The 17,323-nt window shown below is 43.7% G+C and overlaps 1 protein-coding gene across 2 annotated transcripts; it reads left to right on the top strand.

The window, feature by feature from the left end:
- The first annotated feature begins 897 nt into the window (after positions 1 to 897).
- Positions 898 to 16,195, top strand: LOC106566414 (SRSF protein kinase 1). Of its 2 annotated transcripts, XM_014134420.2 has the most exons (16): positions 898 to 1,200; positions 1,906 to 1,960; positions 5,717 to 5,853; positions 6,277 to 6,385; positions 6,574 to 6,661; positions 6,828 to 7,022; positions 7,577 to 7,742; positions 7,882 to 7,907; positions 8,056 to 8,290; positions 8,594 to 8,743; positions 8,837 to 9,109; positions 9,348 to 9,448; positions 9,691 to 9,798; positions 10,394 to 10,463; positions 13,598 to 13,690; positions 13,969 to 16,195. In XM_014134420.2, the coding sequence occupies exons 1-16, from the start codon at positions 1,188 to 1,190 to the stop codon at positions 14,151 to 14,153; spliced, it is 2,004 nt and encodes a 667-aa protein (XP_013989895.2). In that variant the 5' UTR covers positions 898 to 1,187; the 3' UTR covers positions 14,154 to 16,195. The 2 variants fall into 2 exon arrangements, with proteins under 2 accessions (XP_013989895.2, XP_013989894.2); XM_014134419.2 differs by having other exon boundaries at positions 8,594 to 9,109.
- The last annotated feature ends 1,128 nt before the right edge of the window (positions 16,196 to 17,323 follow it).

The raw sequence follows: 17,323 nt of genomic DNA, 5'->3' as shown, positions 1-17,323 counted from the left end.
TGGATGTGTATGAGAGTCCCCCTCAAAGCCTGAACATATTTGGTTAGTAGAGACCCTACTGAGCATTTTCCATCAAGCTTTTTTGTTGTTGCTATAGCCCAATGTGTAATACGCTGTATTCAGTGACGACCCATCATTCAGTCTGCCCCACCTGTTTTGAGATCCACATCTTTTGCAAAAAAAAAACAAATGTTTTTTTGGGGGGGCTTGCATGTTATTTGGGCATTAATATGTGTCACATATCAGTTTGCAAACAATGTAAAAAAATAAATAATGTAAATAATTAATTTAATAAAGCTGCATACAACCTTGGTCTCTTGTTTGTTTTCTTGAGTAAGGCAGCTCCAAAATGCAGGTGTTTCAACCCAGCTCAGTGCTTTCTGTGGTGGTGGGGCGGGCCAGCAGAAAATAGGAGCATTGCGCCGTGATTGGCTCAGTATTCTGTCATTCATGGGGACCTTACGCAATCGCCTAGCTTCAGTCCTTTAGTAATGGTAGACATCCAAAATTTCAGCCCTTTGGCTCCTACCATGGATTTATATTACAAGTGCTCTTCCAAGAAGGCTCAAGGTCATTGGCAACAGAAATGACGTCAAATCACGTTATATGTACAGTAGCTTTGATTGGACTGATCATGTCAACATTGTACTTTCACTTAGCTAGCAGTCATCATCGTGAATCAAGTCTACTGGCAAATCCTTTTTAATCCTTGTCATATGAAGAGAAATAATGAAGAGAAAATATAGATATAACTAGCAGTTATTGGCAGAGAGGTTTGGAACTCTTTGTTATTGGTCTATTAACCAATTTATCACATGTCGATGTCACCATGAAAAGCTGAAACTCCCGCCCATGTAAACCTGGTGATTTAGAAGGGCCTGTGTAGATTGTATTTTCAACCAGCAACTACTGTATCAGCAAATAACACTGAACTTTTTCACGCTTTTACAGTGTTAGTTTTATCAGCTGCTGTACAATATGACATAAAACACAGGAAAAACGAATTTTGACTGCACTGGGCCTTAACATTAAAAAAAAAATGTTTTTGGATAAAATACATTTATTTAAGTCAGTTATTGACGTTGAAACGCGGGCTTTTAATCTGAAGGTTTCCTCATTGCCATACGAGAGTGACGTCATCGTTTGTGCTGCTGGCAGAACAAACGTCTCTGAACTACCCGATCAACATGGAGAGAAAAGGTAATCTTCATAAAGATACAAAATACAAACGTTTAATCAGTAAGCAGTTGTGTGTTAATATATTATTAACAAATGTCAATTGATGTCGTTTTTAAAGTTACAGTTCATTATAACGACGTAATCTTATGTGCGAAGTGTTTTGTGGAACTGCATCTCTTGCTAAGCTGAACGCCAGGCATGCGTTGGCTCAGCTAGCTACCTTTTACTAACTAGTTAGTACCATCAACCTGGCCCCTACAATCATTGCTAACTGCTTCCATTTCATGTGCTTTTCGTGAAAAAGTAATTGAGTAAACGTGGAGGGAATAATGCAGTATTTATAAGACAGATCTTCATTGAGTGGTGGTTGCACGAAAGCTTGCTAACTAACGTTAGCTGGCCAAACATCACAGTAACTCTTCCTGTTTAAAAGAGGACGTTACTGAATATTTTCACTATCTCACTTATGTTATACGGCCAGAATTTGATTCCTGTCTGTTTTCTGCGACAATAGCTAGCTAGTTAACAACTGTGGCTAACGTTAGCTAGCTAACTAATCATTTATTTGATACCTCAGCCAGCTTTCAAATGTCTTTGGCTAACTAACTTAGCTAGCACATAACGTTCAACCCAGTGAGGAAACATAGCTCCTAAAATACTGGTTAACCAGAAATGGGTTAGTTAGCTAGATATTGAATAAATGTGTTTTTATCATTGCATTTACAGTTCTAGCACTTCAAGCAAGGAAGAAGAGGGCGAAAGCAAAGAAGTCGAGCAAGAAGTGAGTAATTCTGTAGGGTACTGTTAGCATAGTTAGCATGTCTCGCTACGTTTGACACAGGGCATTTCGTTTGACCATAAGCATTGAATAAAGTTTCCGTAGGGTCCTAAAAAGGACTGACTGGTCCAGTATGTCGACGACAGCCACATTACTACTAGACTACACTTGCGGCAGATGTACTGATGTCGCAGTACCCCTTGATGTCGTGTATTTTTCGTTTTGATAAATTGTGTAAGTTGCCTGTCAGTCAGTACACCCGTTTTCTACCACATACCATAAACACCCAGTTAATTATTTATTTAGTAATGAAAATATGAGATGTTGTAGAAAAATGCAATGAATGTATTTGTGAAGTTTCAGGGAAAATACTTTAGATGGCACCTGTCCTTCGTTTCCATAGCAGCAGTTGGCTTTGAGTATGTGTGAACTATAACGTCCTCTGTTTGGTTTATTCTCTGTAGTCAGAAGGAATGCAGCATATCTGGAAATGTAATGAGCTAATAACATCAATATTTACATAGTGACACAAACTGCCATCAAATCAGTGTATGGTATCGTGTGACTGTGACATGTCGAAGTTAGATATGGACATCCTGAATGCATAGAGCGCTATGGGGCGACAAAGCACTTCTGGGTTTTGTTTCCGTCAGATTGTTAATTGCACTCAGTTAATTGGTGTCCTAGGCCTACACTAAATCAGTCCCGAATTAGTAGGCAAGATTGAAAGCTGGCAAGAAGTGTAACTGGCCTCGAGGGCCAGATTTTGAGTAGCACCGGCACATAGTTTAGTACAAATGTAGGTGACTCTTGGGCCTGCCCTGAACAAAAATATACCCCCCAAAAATCCTATAACACCCATTTTCAATATTCTGAGTGACGTAGAGTATTTTAGTTCATGTTGGTATAGAATGGATTGAGATCGTTGTGGTTTACCCAACAACAGCCAAGCCAACCCACGCTATGCCAGCAGACATCCTTTCTGTAGGCCCGATATTATGTAATGCCTAGCTGCTGTGCTGCTATTTAGAGCAGCAGGAGAACGATGAAGTCCTCAGCACGGGCCAGCTGAAGCACAACGTTATGGATGAGGGAAAATGCCCTGCCCTTGAAGTTATTATTCGTTTGTCAGTTCCTGCTTTTGCTGACCTAAACAATGCTAAATCATTTATTTTAGTGTAAGAGTGCCTCTCATCAGACATCTATTGCCACCCTAGAAGTGTTTTGTCCTCTGTTTCACATGAATAAATCACATTTTAAACATTACATAAGCAGAATGACTCAAGTTAATGTTGTCCTTCAAAACAATTGATTCACACACTGTAGTCATCCTATGTATACGTGTGAACAATGTTGTTTTTATAGAGGATTATGCAATGGGTGGGTCTAATCCTGAATGCTGATTGGTTAAAACCGCATTCCAGCTGGTGTCTAGTCCACAAATTACAATCGGCTAAATTTAAGGCGTTGAAATGCCTATTTACTCTGTTCAATCTGACTGCGCAATCCACCGTCTCATCAGCCCAGCCAGGCAATTTATAAACTTGATCTCTAGATTAAAAAGCATCTAACATTTTAGTTTTCAACAGCATGGATTTGTATAAACCTTGCTGTCTGACTCTCCAACATTTGCAACATTTGTTTCAATATTCAAATTTGATCTCCGGCTGTCCCACAGTAATAAACATGTTGGGATGAGACATACAGGTAGGCAGAATTTGTCAGCCAGTCATGAATCGGCATCATTTTTATGTATATATTCAAAGAACTATCAATGGAAAACAGGTCAAATTTAAATAAAGTGTAGCTAGTTTGCTGTCCTTCCCGCTTCAGTTTGAAGTGATTGTTTGTTGTGTTGTTGACTAGCTCCTCTGAACAGCAGTGTCCTGACGAGAGAGCACATTTTCTATGCCAGGTGAAATCGCACCGCATTAGTTCATTATTATGGATGTATCCAAATAAATGTCACTAGAAAACAGCTTATGCAAATGCACTACTTTGCTGTTATTCTGGCTGCACTTTTTGACGTGACTAAGTTAGCCCTTGCTTGCTAGCTAGCCAATTATGGCTAAGAACGTTGCCAGCCAGTATGGCAATGGAACATTTAGATTAAACATTTACGTTTACATTACATTTAAGTCATTTAGCAGACGCTCTTATCCAGAGCGACTTACAAATTGGTGCATTCACCTTATGATATCCAGTGGAACAACCACTTTACAATAGTGCATCTAAATCTTTTAAGGGGGGGGGGGGGGGGTTAGAAGGATTACTTTATCCTATCCTAGGTATTCCTTAAAGAGGTGGGGTTTCAGGTGTCTCCGGAAGGTGGTGATTGACTCCGCTGTCCTGGCGTCGTGAGGGAGCTTGTTCCACCATTGGGGTGCCAGAGCAGCGAACAGTAAACGACTGGGTCGCGTCTCTGGCAACCAAACCGATAGAACGAACGACCAGCCGGTTTGGGTAGCAAACCTAGATTTGTGTCGGAACTATATCTTGTGGAAGGATGAAATAGTATGAATACATTTATCAAAATGTTTTTAATTAAAATATGTAAATCATTTTTTGAATATGTAACCCATTGTATAAAAGTCATAATGCCCTCAAAGCCGGTGTTTGGTGGCTATATCAGCATCCCCCTCACATCTGATTGGCTTGAAGGGCATGCATTATTTCCCTTTATAAACTGGGTGGTTAGAGCCCTGAATGCTGATTGGCTGACAGCCGTGGTATATCAGACCATATACCAAAGGTATGACAAAACATTTATTTTTACTGCTCTAATTACATTGATAACCAGTTTATAATAGCAATAAGGCACCTTGGGGGTTTGTGGTATATGGCCAATATACCACGGCTAAGGACTGTGACCAGGCACTCGGGATGCGTCGTGCCTAAGAACAGCCCTTAGCCATAGTATATTGGCCATATACCACACCCCCTCATGCTTTATTGCTTAAATAACACAGTATATTTCACAGTAGATTTCAATGTCTATAGTTCATTCTTACATATTTGAGCTGCTTTTGAAAGCAAAAGCCGAATTGAAAACATTATTGATATTGTTGAATTCAAATTTCATAATGGCAAGCTATAGGACTGATGGTTTGGTTAGCTAAACTAACAAATATGTTGGTTTGGTTACCAAGGCAACTACGGTAGCTATCTAGTAAACATTCTAGCTACTTCAGTAGATGTTGAACACAATGTGTTCGATTATAGCCATGGTATAAAAGGGATAATCACCTCAGGGCTCTATGCGTTCTCTGAAAAATAATGCAACTCCGTGGAATATTGTTCATTATTTTCCGTAAAACGCATAGCCCCCCCCCCCACTGATTATCCCTTACGTAAGTCAGTTAGTGGGCTGTCACTCTACTGTGAGACTGGAAATGGAAAGGGTGACAGTCCTGTATTAAATGTTAGTGTAATTGCCATGCAAGTATCACTCATCTCTGGAAAAATGTAATGTTTTCCCTGGAATGCTGGTTATAGAATGTAGACCTAATACTGTGCTGCTATACAACAAGATGTAATCTTAGTGCCATTAGTAATATACATTAGTAGGTCTGCCAGAAATACCGGAATGTTTTCTCTTGTATTATTTTCTGTGACTAAAAATATATTATTGAAAAGAGTTCCACTAGTGATTTAAGGAAAGAGGGAAAAGTTGAACAGTATTGGCACAGGCTGTGACAATATTTACCAAGTGCTCAGGAAGAAGGTCTCTAACTATTGCTATGCGTGTCCTCCATCCAGACAGCCAGCCCACCCCAGGGGGGCAGCACCCCAGCAGCAGCCCCAGCCAGAGGCCTCTCCCCAGGAGCCAGATGAGCCTGAGGAGATCCTAGGCTCTGATGATGAGGAGCAGGAGGACCCCAATGACTACTGCAAGGGTGAGGGGATGACTGCTGCGGGGGTGAGGGGATGACTGCTGCGGGGGTGAGGGGATGACTGCTGCGGGGTGAGGGGATGACTGCTGCGGGGGTGAGGGGATGACTGCTGCGGGGGTGAGGGGATGACTGCTGCGGGGTGGGCGAGACGACTATGAGGAAGTTACGTTCCTGCCTAATATGGGAATCTTGCCACTGGTTTCAGGCAGAGCCAAGAGTTTAAAGTTGGCAAAGTCAACCAGCTCATTGTATGACTTTTTAAAAGTAGAATGTTATTTCATTATTAGTCCTCTCTAGTTGTAATACATTAACTTGGGAGTCTACATGCTTATTTAGGTTATTTTGGACTTCAAGACTGAGCCAATGACTCGTTTTAATGATGTTTTCTTTCCTACTGTCACTAATCTCACTCTGCTGCGTGTCTAGGTGGCTACCACCATGTAAAGATAGGAGACCTGTTCAATGGGAGGTACCATGTGATCAGGAAGCTGGGCTGGGGACACTTCTCCACTGTGTGGCTGGCCTGGGACATCCAGTAAGATCTCATATCGTTGTCTGTGAAGGCCTGAGACTGCATCACACTAGATTCTGATCAACAGATCTTCACAATAGCAGAAGCACTATTTGTTAAATCAACATTTTATTTTTTTGCTGAAATAATCCTATATTGCATAGAATCAAACATACATTGTCTTCTGTGACTGATTGACTGTTTGTTTGTAGGGTGAAGAGGTTTGTGGCTATGAAAGTGGTGAAGAGTGCAGAGCATTACACAGAGACGGCTGTAGATGAGATCAAACTGCTCAGATCTGTGAGTGACTAACTTAGTCAATCATACTCACCAGCATGACATCAGCCTGATATTTTCATCTGGAAAATGCTTCCTTTTCTTCCCTGTCCCTTTGTTCACCTTTCCTTTCAGACATTTGTTCTGATACGTTTTTTTATTTCCTGTTTTATTTTTTTGTGGTTCGTAGGTGAGAAACACAGACCCTGACGATCCCAAGAGGGAGATGGTGGTTCAACTACTGGATGACTTCAAGATCTCCGGCATCAACGGGACTCATGTGTGCATGGTGTTTGAGGTGCTGGGGCACCACCTACTGAAGTGGATCATCAAGTCCAACTACCAGGGCCTTCCTCTGCCCTGCGTCAAGACCATCATACGACAGGTAATACCACAGGGCGTAGTCCTCCATACCGTGGCTATCCAAACCTAATCCTAGACCTTGTTACTGATCAGGATTGGGGTCAATTCCATGTCAATTCAGCAAGTTAACTGAGATTCATTATTTCCTCTATTGAAAAGCAATGAATTGAAATTGAATTGGCACCAACCCTGCTACTGATCCTTCACCTCATTGACCTTGTAAAGATTCATTTAAAAACAATTCAGTCCTATTTTTTGAATGTCTTACTTATCTACTTAAACTATCACATGGTCTCTGGCTGAAGTGAAATTGATTTCCAGACTTCCTTGACCAAGAGGAATGGCAATATGGGACTAGTATTACGGAGTGGCGCAGCGGTCTGAGACGTCAATACAGCCCCACCCTTTCGGTCCCGGGCTGTATCACAACCGGCCGTGATCAGGAGTCCCATATGGCCCGGCGTCGTCTGGGTTAGGGGAGGGTTTGGCCGGGCGGGTTAGGCAGTCATTGTAAATAAGAATTCGTTCTTAACTGACTTGCCTGGTTAAATAAAATAATTGGTGCCCGTTGTGCAGGTTCTCCAGGGGTTGGACTACCTTCACACCAAGTGTGAGATCATCCACACTGACATCAAGCCAGAGAACATCCTGTTGACGGTGAATGAGCCATACGTGAGGAGGCTGGCCGCGGAGGCTACAGAGTGGCAGAAAGCAGGGGCTCCCCCTCCCTCAGGGTCCGCAGGTAGGGGTTAAGTCTATGAACCCCACATACGCACCGCACAGACGCCGACACACAGACAGCAGCACTCGTGCAAAAGTTCCCCAAAATATGGTACTTTGGTGTACAGCAGTATGTTGATTTGGCTCTGTTCTATTTTCAGTCAGCACAGCTCCAGCTCCAAAAGCAGTAAGTCGCCCCTTTTCACTCATTGCCTTTTCTTACAATTTCAGCCATTCAGTGTTACTGTGCTACTGCAACCACAACCGGTAGCTCTTGTATTCAGTAAACCCTGTTGACGCCTGTCCTGTCTGTCCTGCTTCTTCCTCCTCTCCAGACAACCAAAATGTCCAAGAACAAGAAGAAGAAGTTAAAGAAGAAGCAGAAGCGTCAGGCGGAGCTGTTGGAGAAGTGCATTCTGGATCTGGAGGAGATGGAGAAGGCTCCGGAGAGGGAGGAGGAGGATGATGAAGAGGATCCGGAATCTCCCGTATCTCCCAAGCAGCAGCGGCCATATTGTGCTCCTCTCAGACAGGTCTCCTTACAGGAAGTAGCCAGCCAAGACACAGCAGGTGACTTTCTTTAATTCAATTCAATACTACTTTGTCACTCAAGGGAAAGTTAGTATTTTTCAATCATGGGCCTGGAGATCCACACTGGGTTGTACAGCTTTTTGCTCAGCAGTGATGCACCTGATTCAACTAATCTACTAATTATCAAGCCCTTGATTAGTTGAACCAGCTGAGCTGGGACAAAACCCTGCACACCCAGTTGGGTCTCCCAGATTAGGATTAAGAACACAGAATTAAACTAATTAGAAGGGAACTACTAGTCCAGCCTCCACTAGATCTAATGTTATTTTCTCATTTACCCAGGATGCATTGCCCGTGCGGAGTTGACGCGGTTAGGACCAGAAGGGATAATAACAGACGCAGAAGTGAACTGTAACGGCCTTCATCCCGAGGAAGAGGACGATGAAACAGAGGAGAGGAAGGCACAGTGGAGAGAACAAGACCAACACAACGGTAACGTAGACCAAACAGAGAATTGTCCTCTTCTTCAGGAGTCTCCTCAATCTCAACCCGTGTATAATGGCCTGGTGTCCCCGGATACCCCAGAGAGTGAGGAGGGGAGTGGAGCTCTGACCAGGAAGGTGGCTGAAATAAAGACTAAAGCATCCGAGACTGAGACGACAAGCTTTGGTGGCCGGGAGGAGGAGGAGCTATCGCCAGAGGAGCAGAAGAATCAGGAAAGGAGTCAAGTGGAAGTCACAGAGGAGGCGCAGGGCAGGAGTTGGAAGGAGCAGAACAGGAGTCGTGGGGAGGAGGAAGCCACAGAGGAGGTGCTGGAGAACGTCCAGTATGGAGGAGAACAGGAGAGTCTGAAGGACGGTGAGCAGACAGTCGGGGACGGTCGGGGACGGAGGGCGGGCGGACGGTCGGGGACGGAGGGCGGACGGTCGGGGACGGTGGGCGGACGGGTATCAGATAACAGGCGGATTTTGGATGATTTTGCTAATTAGATTTAGGCATGGGTGTCGACTACAGTACGTTGTTGTATTCCTCCTCTATTTGACGGTCAGATCAGTGTTGTAATGGCAGGTTGCTGAGTTTCTCTCTCTCCTTGCAGCCAAATTAGCAGCGGGGAACCTCCTGGTGAACCCCCTGGAGCCACTCAACGCAGACAGACTGAAGGTCAAGATAGCAGACCTGGGGAACGCCTGCTGGCTGGTGAGTATCTGTGTGTAGATGACCTAAGGCATTTCCTGCTTAACTCTTCCCCGGCATTAATGTTGCCTGCTTGCTTGAGTTTGCCAATGGAATAATCCCCCCAAAAAATCTGAACTCCGCCCCAGCAGGCTCAATCAAACGTGGAAAGTAATTCAAAAAGAAAAAACACTGTTTGAACCCAGTTCTGCAATAGCAGTCTCATTGACCTGGCTCCCTCTTGCCCCTTTCTCTCTCCTCCGCAGCACAAGCACTTTACGGAAGACATCCAGACGAGACAGTACCGTTCTCTGGAGGTGCTCATAGGGTCTGGCTACAACACACCAGCTGACATATGGAGCACAGCCTGCATGGTAAGACTGGACCACAACACACTTTAAGACATTTTAAAACCAGTAAATAGAAAAGTAGAAGAGATTAATTTAGTCATTTCCTTGCTGTAATTGGATGTAGTCTTGGGTGGATCGCGACGCTACGACCACGGACTAGAATTCCCTTTTACTAGCCACGTGAATTACCCCACTTGGGATAATTAAGCAATAAGGCACGAGGGGGTGTGGTATATGGCCAATATACCACGGCTAAGGGCTGTTCTTATGCGCAACGCGGAATGCCTGGATACATTGGCCATATACCACAAACCCCTGAGGAGACTTATTGCTTTTATAAACTGGTTACCAACGTAATTAGAGCAGTAAAAATACATGTTTTGTCATACCTGTGCTATACGGTCTGATATAACACGGCTGTCAGCCAATCAGTATTCAGGGCTCGAACCAGCCAGTTTATAATAGAGGATATTTGACTCTGATGGAAGAAAGAGGGACATCTGTACAAGGAGATCATATTTAGAATGGCTTTACAAGATCTTCCTCCCTACACGTGCACTGTCTGCTTCCTGCCATTCGGCTGTCTGTGTTTTGTTGTTTATTGTTTCCTTCTCTGCAGGCGTTTGAACTGGCCACTGGGGACTACTTGTTTGAGCCCCATTCCGGGGAAGATTACTCCAGGGACGAAGGTAGTTATGCAGCCTACTATTCATCTGCTTGATTTGAATATAACTATGGTAGTCTAATTTTAGGTTGCCTCTGTGCTAATCTTACATGCCTGATTCTAATAATTAGCTGGTTTATCAGCTGGATCCGGTTATTTACAACTGGGGTTGGAGTTAACCTACAGGAGGGTAGCGCTCCAGGAACGGGGTTGGAGTTAACCTACAGGAGGGTAGCTCTCCAGGAACGGGGTTGGAGAGCCCTGCCCTACAGAGAAGAGCTATTTTGGATTCTTGACATTAACCGTTTGCATACTGTGAAATACCTTCTGAAATATTAATAGGTTTTCATTTCAATCTCTTCTTGTCACTTTGGGATTTTACTTGGTTCTAAATATTAATAAATGCATTAATGATTAAAAACCAACAGTTATACTTTGTGCAGTAGGTGGTGTGTACATTCAATGGTACAATACTGTGCAATGCATTTCATGGTACAATACTGATTAGTAGTCTAGTTGACAGTGAAGATTACAGTGATTTTGTAATTGGTTTAATAGCCATCTGGATACATTGTTTTAGCATGTGTCAGCTAGCCTGGGCCTGTTCATTACTGTAGCCAGCTGGTCTATTACTGTCATACCATGTGTTTAATAGGAGAGATGAAGTTGTTGACTCTAGAACGTTGTGTGGTATTGTAGCTGGCTATATGTCAGCTATAGTCAATCTTAAAGGGCCAGTTTCCCGGATTATTTTAAAGCCTTGACTGGAAAGTATGTTCAGATTTTACATTGAAATTGTTTTTAGTCCAACGGAAACCTGCTAGGTGTTTATTATGTACCTATCCACCCCTCGTTTTACAGCTTTCCTGCTACATAATAACCTGCTAGGTGTTATGTACCTATCCACCCCTCGTTTTACAGCTTTCCTGCTACATAATAACCTGCTAGGTGTTATGTACCTATCCACCCCTCGTTTTACAGCTTTCCTGCTACATAATAACCTGCTAGGTGTTATGTACCTATCCACCCCTCGTTTTACAGCTTTCCTGCTACATAATAACCTGCTAGGTGTTATGTACCTATCCACCCCTCGTTTTACAGCTTTCCTGCTACATAATAACCTGCTAGGTGTTATGTACCTATCCACCCCTCGTTTTACAGCTTTCCTGCTACATAATAACCTGCTAGGTGTTATGTACCTATCCACCCCTCGTTTTACAGCTTTCCTGCGACATAATAACCTGCTAGGTGTTATGTACCTATCCACCCCTCGTTTTACAGCTTTCCTGCTACATAATAACCTGCTAGGTGTTATGTACCTATCCACCCCTCGTTTTACAGCTTTCCTGCTACATAATAACCTGCTAGGTGTTATGTACCTATCCACCCCTCGTTTTACAGCTTTCCTGCTACATAATAACCTGCTAGGTGTTATGTACCTATCCACCCCTCGTTTTACAGCTTTCCTGCGACATAATAACCTGCTAGGGTTGTTATGTACCTATCCACCCCTCGTTTTACAGCTTTCCTGCTACATAATAACCTGCTAGGTGATTATGTACCTATCCACCCCTCGTTTTACAGCTTTCCTGCGACATAATAACCTGCTAGGTGTTTGTTATGTACCTATCCACCCCTCGTTTTACAGCTTTCCTGCGACATAATAACCTGCTAGGTGTTTATTATGTACCTATCCACCCCTCGTTTTACAGCTTTCCTGCTACATAATAACCTGCTAGGTGTTATGTACCTATCCACCCCTCGTTTTACAGCTTTCCTGCGACATAATAACCTGCTAGGTGTTTATTATGTACCTATCCACCCCTCGTTTTACAGCTTTCCTGCTACATAATAACCTGCTAGGTCTTTATTGGACATTATTGTTATGAGTAAATGTATGAACATGTGATGTTGAGTACCTAGCTGCATTCCTGTGTTTATTTTCCCCCTCTTAACAATTGGAGTTATATTTCTGTCAACATCCTCTCCAGTTCCCCACACCCTCTACTCATCTGCCTACTCCTCCCTCATTCGCTCTTCTTCTCTTCTCCTCCTCTGATTCTGTGCTAGGCTTTTTGTTCATACTTGTGTACGTTGAGTAACTTTAAAAAAAATCTGTTTGGCACAGCTTGATTTGATTCAGTGGCACGTTTAGGTATTTTCTGAGGTAGGTGGAAGCTAGCCCAAGGCTAGCTGTCATAAGCTACAGCTCCATCTGCTACAGCCACGTGGTGACTGCTCACACCTTGAATCTGAACATCTAGTTATAGGTGGGTCTCAATCAAGGCCAGTTGTGATACAGCCTGGAATCAAACCATGGTCTGTAGCGACGCCTCTAGCGCTGAGATGCAGTGCCTTAGACCGCTGCGCCACTCGGGAGCCCCAAAATATGCTGCCGCTTGGCTCTGTTCTGCTTCTTTCTTCCTCTGCTTCCTCCTTGCTTTCTCTGCTTCCTCCTTTCTTCCTCTGCTTCCTCCTTTCTTCCTCTGCTTCCTCCTTTCTTCCTCTGCTTCCTCCTTTCTTCCTCTGCTTCCTCCTTTCTTCCTCTGCTTCCTCCTTTCTTCCTCCTCCTTTCTTCTTCCTCCTTTCTTCCTCTGCTTCCTCCTTGCTTTCTCTCTTCCTCCACTTTCTCATTTCTCTAGCTCATATATATATATATATATATATATAATATATATATATATCTCTGATTTATTGAGTTGTTGGGGAAAGTTCCCCACCACTATGCACTGAGTGGGAAATTCTCCCAGGAATGGTTCACCAGAAGCGGTACTGTGTCTGGGGGATGGGGGGAGGTAGAGCATGCAAGGTCCTCTGACAGCACCAGGAGACCCAACTGCTACATTCCAAATGTCAACACTTGTATACTACGTAGAATCAGAACCACTTTAAATCCAGTCTCTGTCATGTATAGGTGTTCTCTATTTAGTTTTAGGCAGCTGTCTTTGTACTGTTTGACAGGTAGTTATAAGGATTGTACACCCCAAAATAAATGGGACTTTACACCCAAATAAAAGGCGGGTTCCTCAAAGTGCTGTCGGACTGACCCCCTTCACCCAGGGTGGGCCTGTGACTGACTGGCACACCAAGTCTGACTCTGTTTGTCTCGTCCTCCCCTCTTCTCTTCCCCCTGTCTCTTTCCTCTCATTGTCTGTGCAGACCATATTGCATTGATCATTGAGCTGCTGGGGCAAGTCCCACACAAACTCGTAACAGCTGGGAGATATTCCAAGGATTTTTTCACCAAGAAAGGTAAAGCAAAGCGGTTATGTAAGGTTTTTAAATGACCCATCTCTCCTTTGTTGTAAATCTATGCGTGTATTTCATCGTGCCAATCTTTTATTTTTATTTTCTTGTATGCTGTCATTTAAAGGAAAGCTTTTAGTAACGGTCTTGAGTTGTGTGTGTGATGGTGGTGAGTCTTGCTGTGGTGGTGTAAAACCCTGTCTGACTGGCCGGCTGAGTGCCGTCTCTTTCTGTCTAATCCTTCTATGTGTCTCTGAGGCTGTCTCTTAACTTCTCTTTCCTAGGGGACCTGAAGCACATCACCAAGCTGAAGCCGTGGGGGTTACTAGAGGTGCTGCAGGATAAGTACGAGTGGTCCAAAGAGGAGGCTGATTGTTTCGCTGACTTCCTCCTCCCCATGCTGGAGCTGGTACCAGAGAAGAGGGCCACGGCTGCAGACTGCCTGCGCCACCCCTGGATCGCCCCCTAGTGACGGCCCCCAGTACTGCAATGCAAAACACCTAGGGCCTGTTCAGTAGGCAAACGTATTTGAATGTTGCAGCTAATTTGAATGATTGGAGCTGACTTAACTCATTTTTCTACTTGTCATTGAGGCATGTTTGTTCTCCATTAAGGACTTCTATCCGAACGTTCCATAACGTTTTGCCCTGCTGAATGCGGCCCGGCCTGGTTTGCCCCTGATGAAACCTTCCAACCACTGCAATGTAAAACCCTGGGGCTATGTTCAGGAGTATGTAACGTTACTGAACGTTCAGATAAAAATGTATGGTGTCGAACACATGATCATCTGTCAGAGTAGGCAATCGTGTCTGCTCTTTTCATTACAGTTCTATCTGCAATGTTCCATTTGACATTTTAGTCATTTAGCAGACATTCTTATCCAGTGCGTCTGCTGCTAGACCAGTGTTTCCCAACTCCGGTCCTCCAGTAAGCCCAACTCCGGTCTTCCAGTACCCCTAACAGCCCAACTCCGGTCCTCCAGTTCCCCCAACAGCCCCATGTTGTTGTAGACCTGGACAAACCTACCTGATACAGCTCATTGAGGACCTGATGAGTAGTTGAATCAGGTGTGCTTACCTGAGAATGTGTACTGTTGTGGAGTTAGGAAATACTGTGTGAAATGACTCCAAATGTAAAAGTAGCGTTTCACGTCCCTGAATTATATCCCTAGATGTATCCCCTCTAGTGGAGGCATCTGGCCACTGGGATGAAAATTAAACCTCTTACAAGAGACTTGTTGCAACAGATCACTTTCCAATTGGATCATCTGAGATGGCTATTTATTTTTGGTTTGTATTCTTACAATTTATTCTTATTATCGTCATCAAGGACTCTGTCTTTTTATGTTTGTTTCTCCTTTTTTTCTTTCCTTTTGTACTGATGTTTAAGAAGCCAGTAGACAACACTGACTATAAACCAATCATTTTGGTGGTCCAGAATTCTGTGCTCTGTACACTTCTCACCCATATACACTATATATATACAAAGTATCTGGACACCCCTTCAAAATTAGTGGATTCGGCTATTTCAGCCACAACCAATGCTGACAGGTGTATAAAATCGAGCACGCAGCCATGCAATCTTCATAGACAAACATTGGCAGTAGAATGAATGGCCTTACTAAAGAGCTCAGTGACTTTCAACGTGGCACCGTCATAGGATGCCATCTTTCCAAAAAGTCAGTTTGTCAAATTTCTGCCCTGCTTGAGCTGCCCCAATCAACTGTAAGTGCAGTTATTGTGGAAACGTCTTGGGGCAGCAACGGCTAAGCCGCGAAGTGGTAGGCCACACAAACTCACAGAACGGGACCACGGGGTACTGAAGCGCGTTAAAATCATCTCCTTGGTTGCAACACTCACTACCGAGTTCCAAACTACCTCTGGAAGCAACGTCAACTCCATATTAATGGTTTTGGAATGAGATGTTCGTTGAGTATGTGTCCACATACTTTTGGTTATGTAGTGTAAGATAACTTGTAATTCCCACCACCATCTTGCTTTGTTCTACCCCAGCACAAGACCTGGAGCAGAATAAGATCAAGGAACTGTAGTCACTAGTGCCCTCCACCACTTTTGTAATCCTGTCTCTGTCATATAACTTGATACCACTTGGGTTTTCCTCTGATAAAGGCAAAGAGTACTAATGTGTTACACCTTCACCCATAAGGCATTTTGTTTTGTATTAGGAAGTTGCACATAGGGCAAACGAACATGAATGAACGTGTAGGTTGCACTCCACTCTTCTTTTCTTTTATGGACTGAACTATTTCTTGATCTCCACAGGAAATACATTAGAGGGCTGTCTAGCTGTTCGGGTCAGTAAAACCCATACCACCTTGTTTGTACAGAATCGGTTATTGTATTACCTTGTCATTGATTCATTCTCATCGGATTAGAGACTGATTTTCTACATGTTTTGTGGGTTTCATTAAGTAATATTATGTTCATAAGAGCCCCATCCAAAATAAGAGATTTTGAGAAAAATAAAATTGTCTGTGTGTGTATACCTTTACCAAAGAGTTTGCCTTGTTCTGTATATTACAGCCATGTACAGTTTTTAACAAATTCTAGGGTGTGTCCGAAATGGCACCCGCTTCCCTTTACAGTGCATTCGGAAGGTATTCAGACCCCTTCACTTTTTCCACATTTTGTGTTGCAGTGTTATTCTAAAATGGATTCAATTTGAATTTTTCCCTCATCATACAATACTCCATAATGACAAAGCGAAAGCAGGTTTTTAGAAATGTATCAAATTTACATAAGTATTCAGACCCTTTTCAGTACTTTGTTGAAGCACCTTTGGCAGCGATTACAGCTTTGAGTCCTCTTGGGTATGACGCTACAAGCTTGGCACACCTGTATTTGGGGAGTTTCTTCCATTCTTCTCTGCAGATCCTTTCAAGCTCTGTCAGGTTTGATGGGGAGTGTCGCTGCACAGCTATTTTCAGGTCTCTCCAGAGATGTTCGATAGGGTTCAAGTCCGGGCTCTGGTTGGGCCACTCAAGGACATTCAGAGACCTGTCCCGAAGCCACTCTTGCGTCGTCTTGGTCGTGTGCTTAGGGTTGTTGTCCTGGCATTCAGGCCAAATAGTTCAATCTTGGTCTCATCAGACCAAAGAATCTTGTTTCTCATGGTCTGAGAGTCCTTTAGGTGCCTTTTGGCAAACTCCAAGCGGGCTGTCATGTGCCTTTTACTGAGGAGTGGCTTCCATCTGGCCACTCTACCATAAAGGCCTCATTGGTGAAGTGCTGCTGAGATGGTTGTCCTGGAAGATTCTCCCATCTCTACAGAGGAACTCTGGACTCTGTCAGTGACCATCGAGTTCTTGGTCAACTCCCTGACCAAGGCCCTTCTTCCCTGATTGCTCAGTTTGCCAGGGCGGCCAACTCTAGGAAGTGTTGGTGGTTCCAAACTTCTTCCATTTTAAGAATGAAGGAGGCCACTGTGTTCTTGGACCTTCAATGTTGCAGACATTTGTTGGTACCCTTCCCCAGATATGTGCCTCGACACCATCCTGTCTCGGAGCTCTACTGACAATTCTTTTGACCTCATGGCTTGGTTTTTGCGCTGACATGCACTGTCAACTGTGGAACCTTTTATATAGACAGGTGTGTGTGTGCCTTTCCAAATCTTGTCCAA

Source organism: Salmo salar, chromosome ssa13 (assembly GCF_905237065.1).
Source record: "Salmo salar chromosome ssa13, Ssal_v3.1, whole genome shotgun sequence".
In the NCBI taxonomy this organism is placed as follows: domain Eukaryota; kingdom Metazoa; phylum Chordata; class Actinopteri; order Salmoniformes; family Salmonidae; genus Salmo; species Salmo salar.
This window is presented reverse-complemented; position numbering and strand designations above follow the sequence as displayed.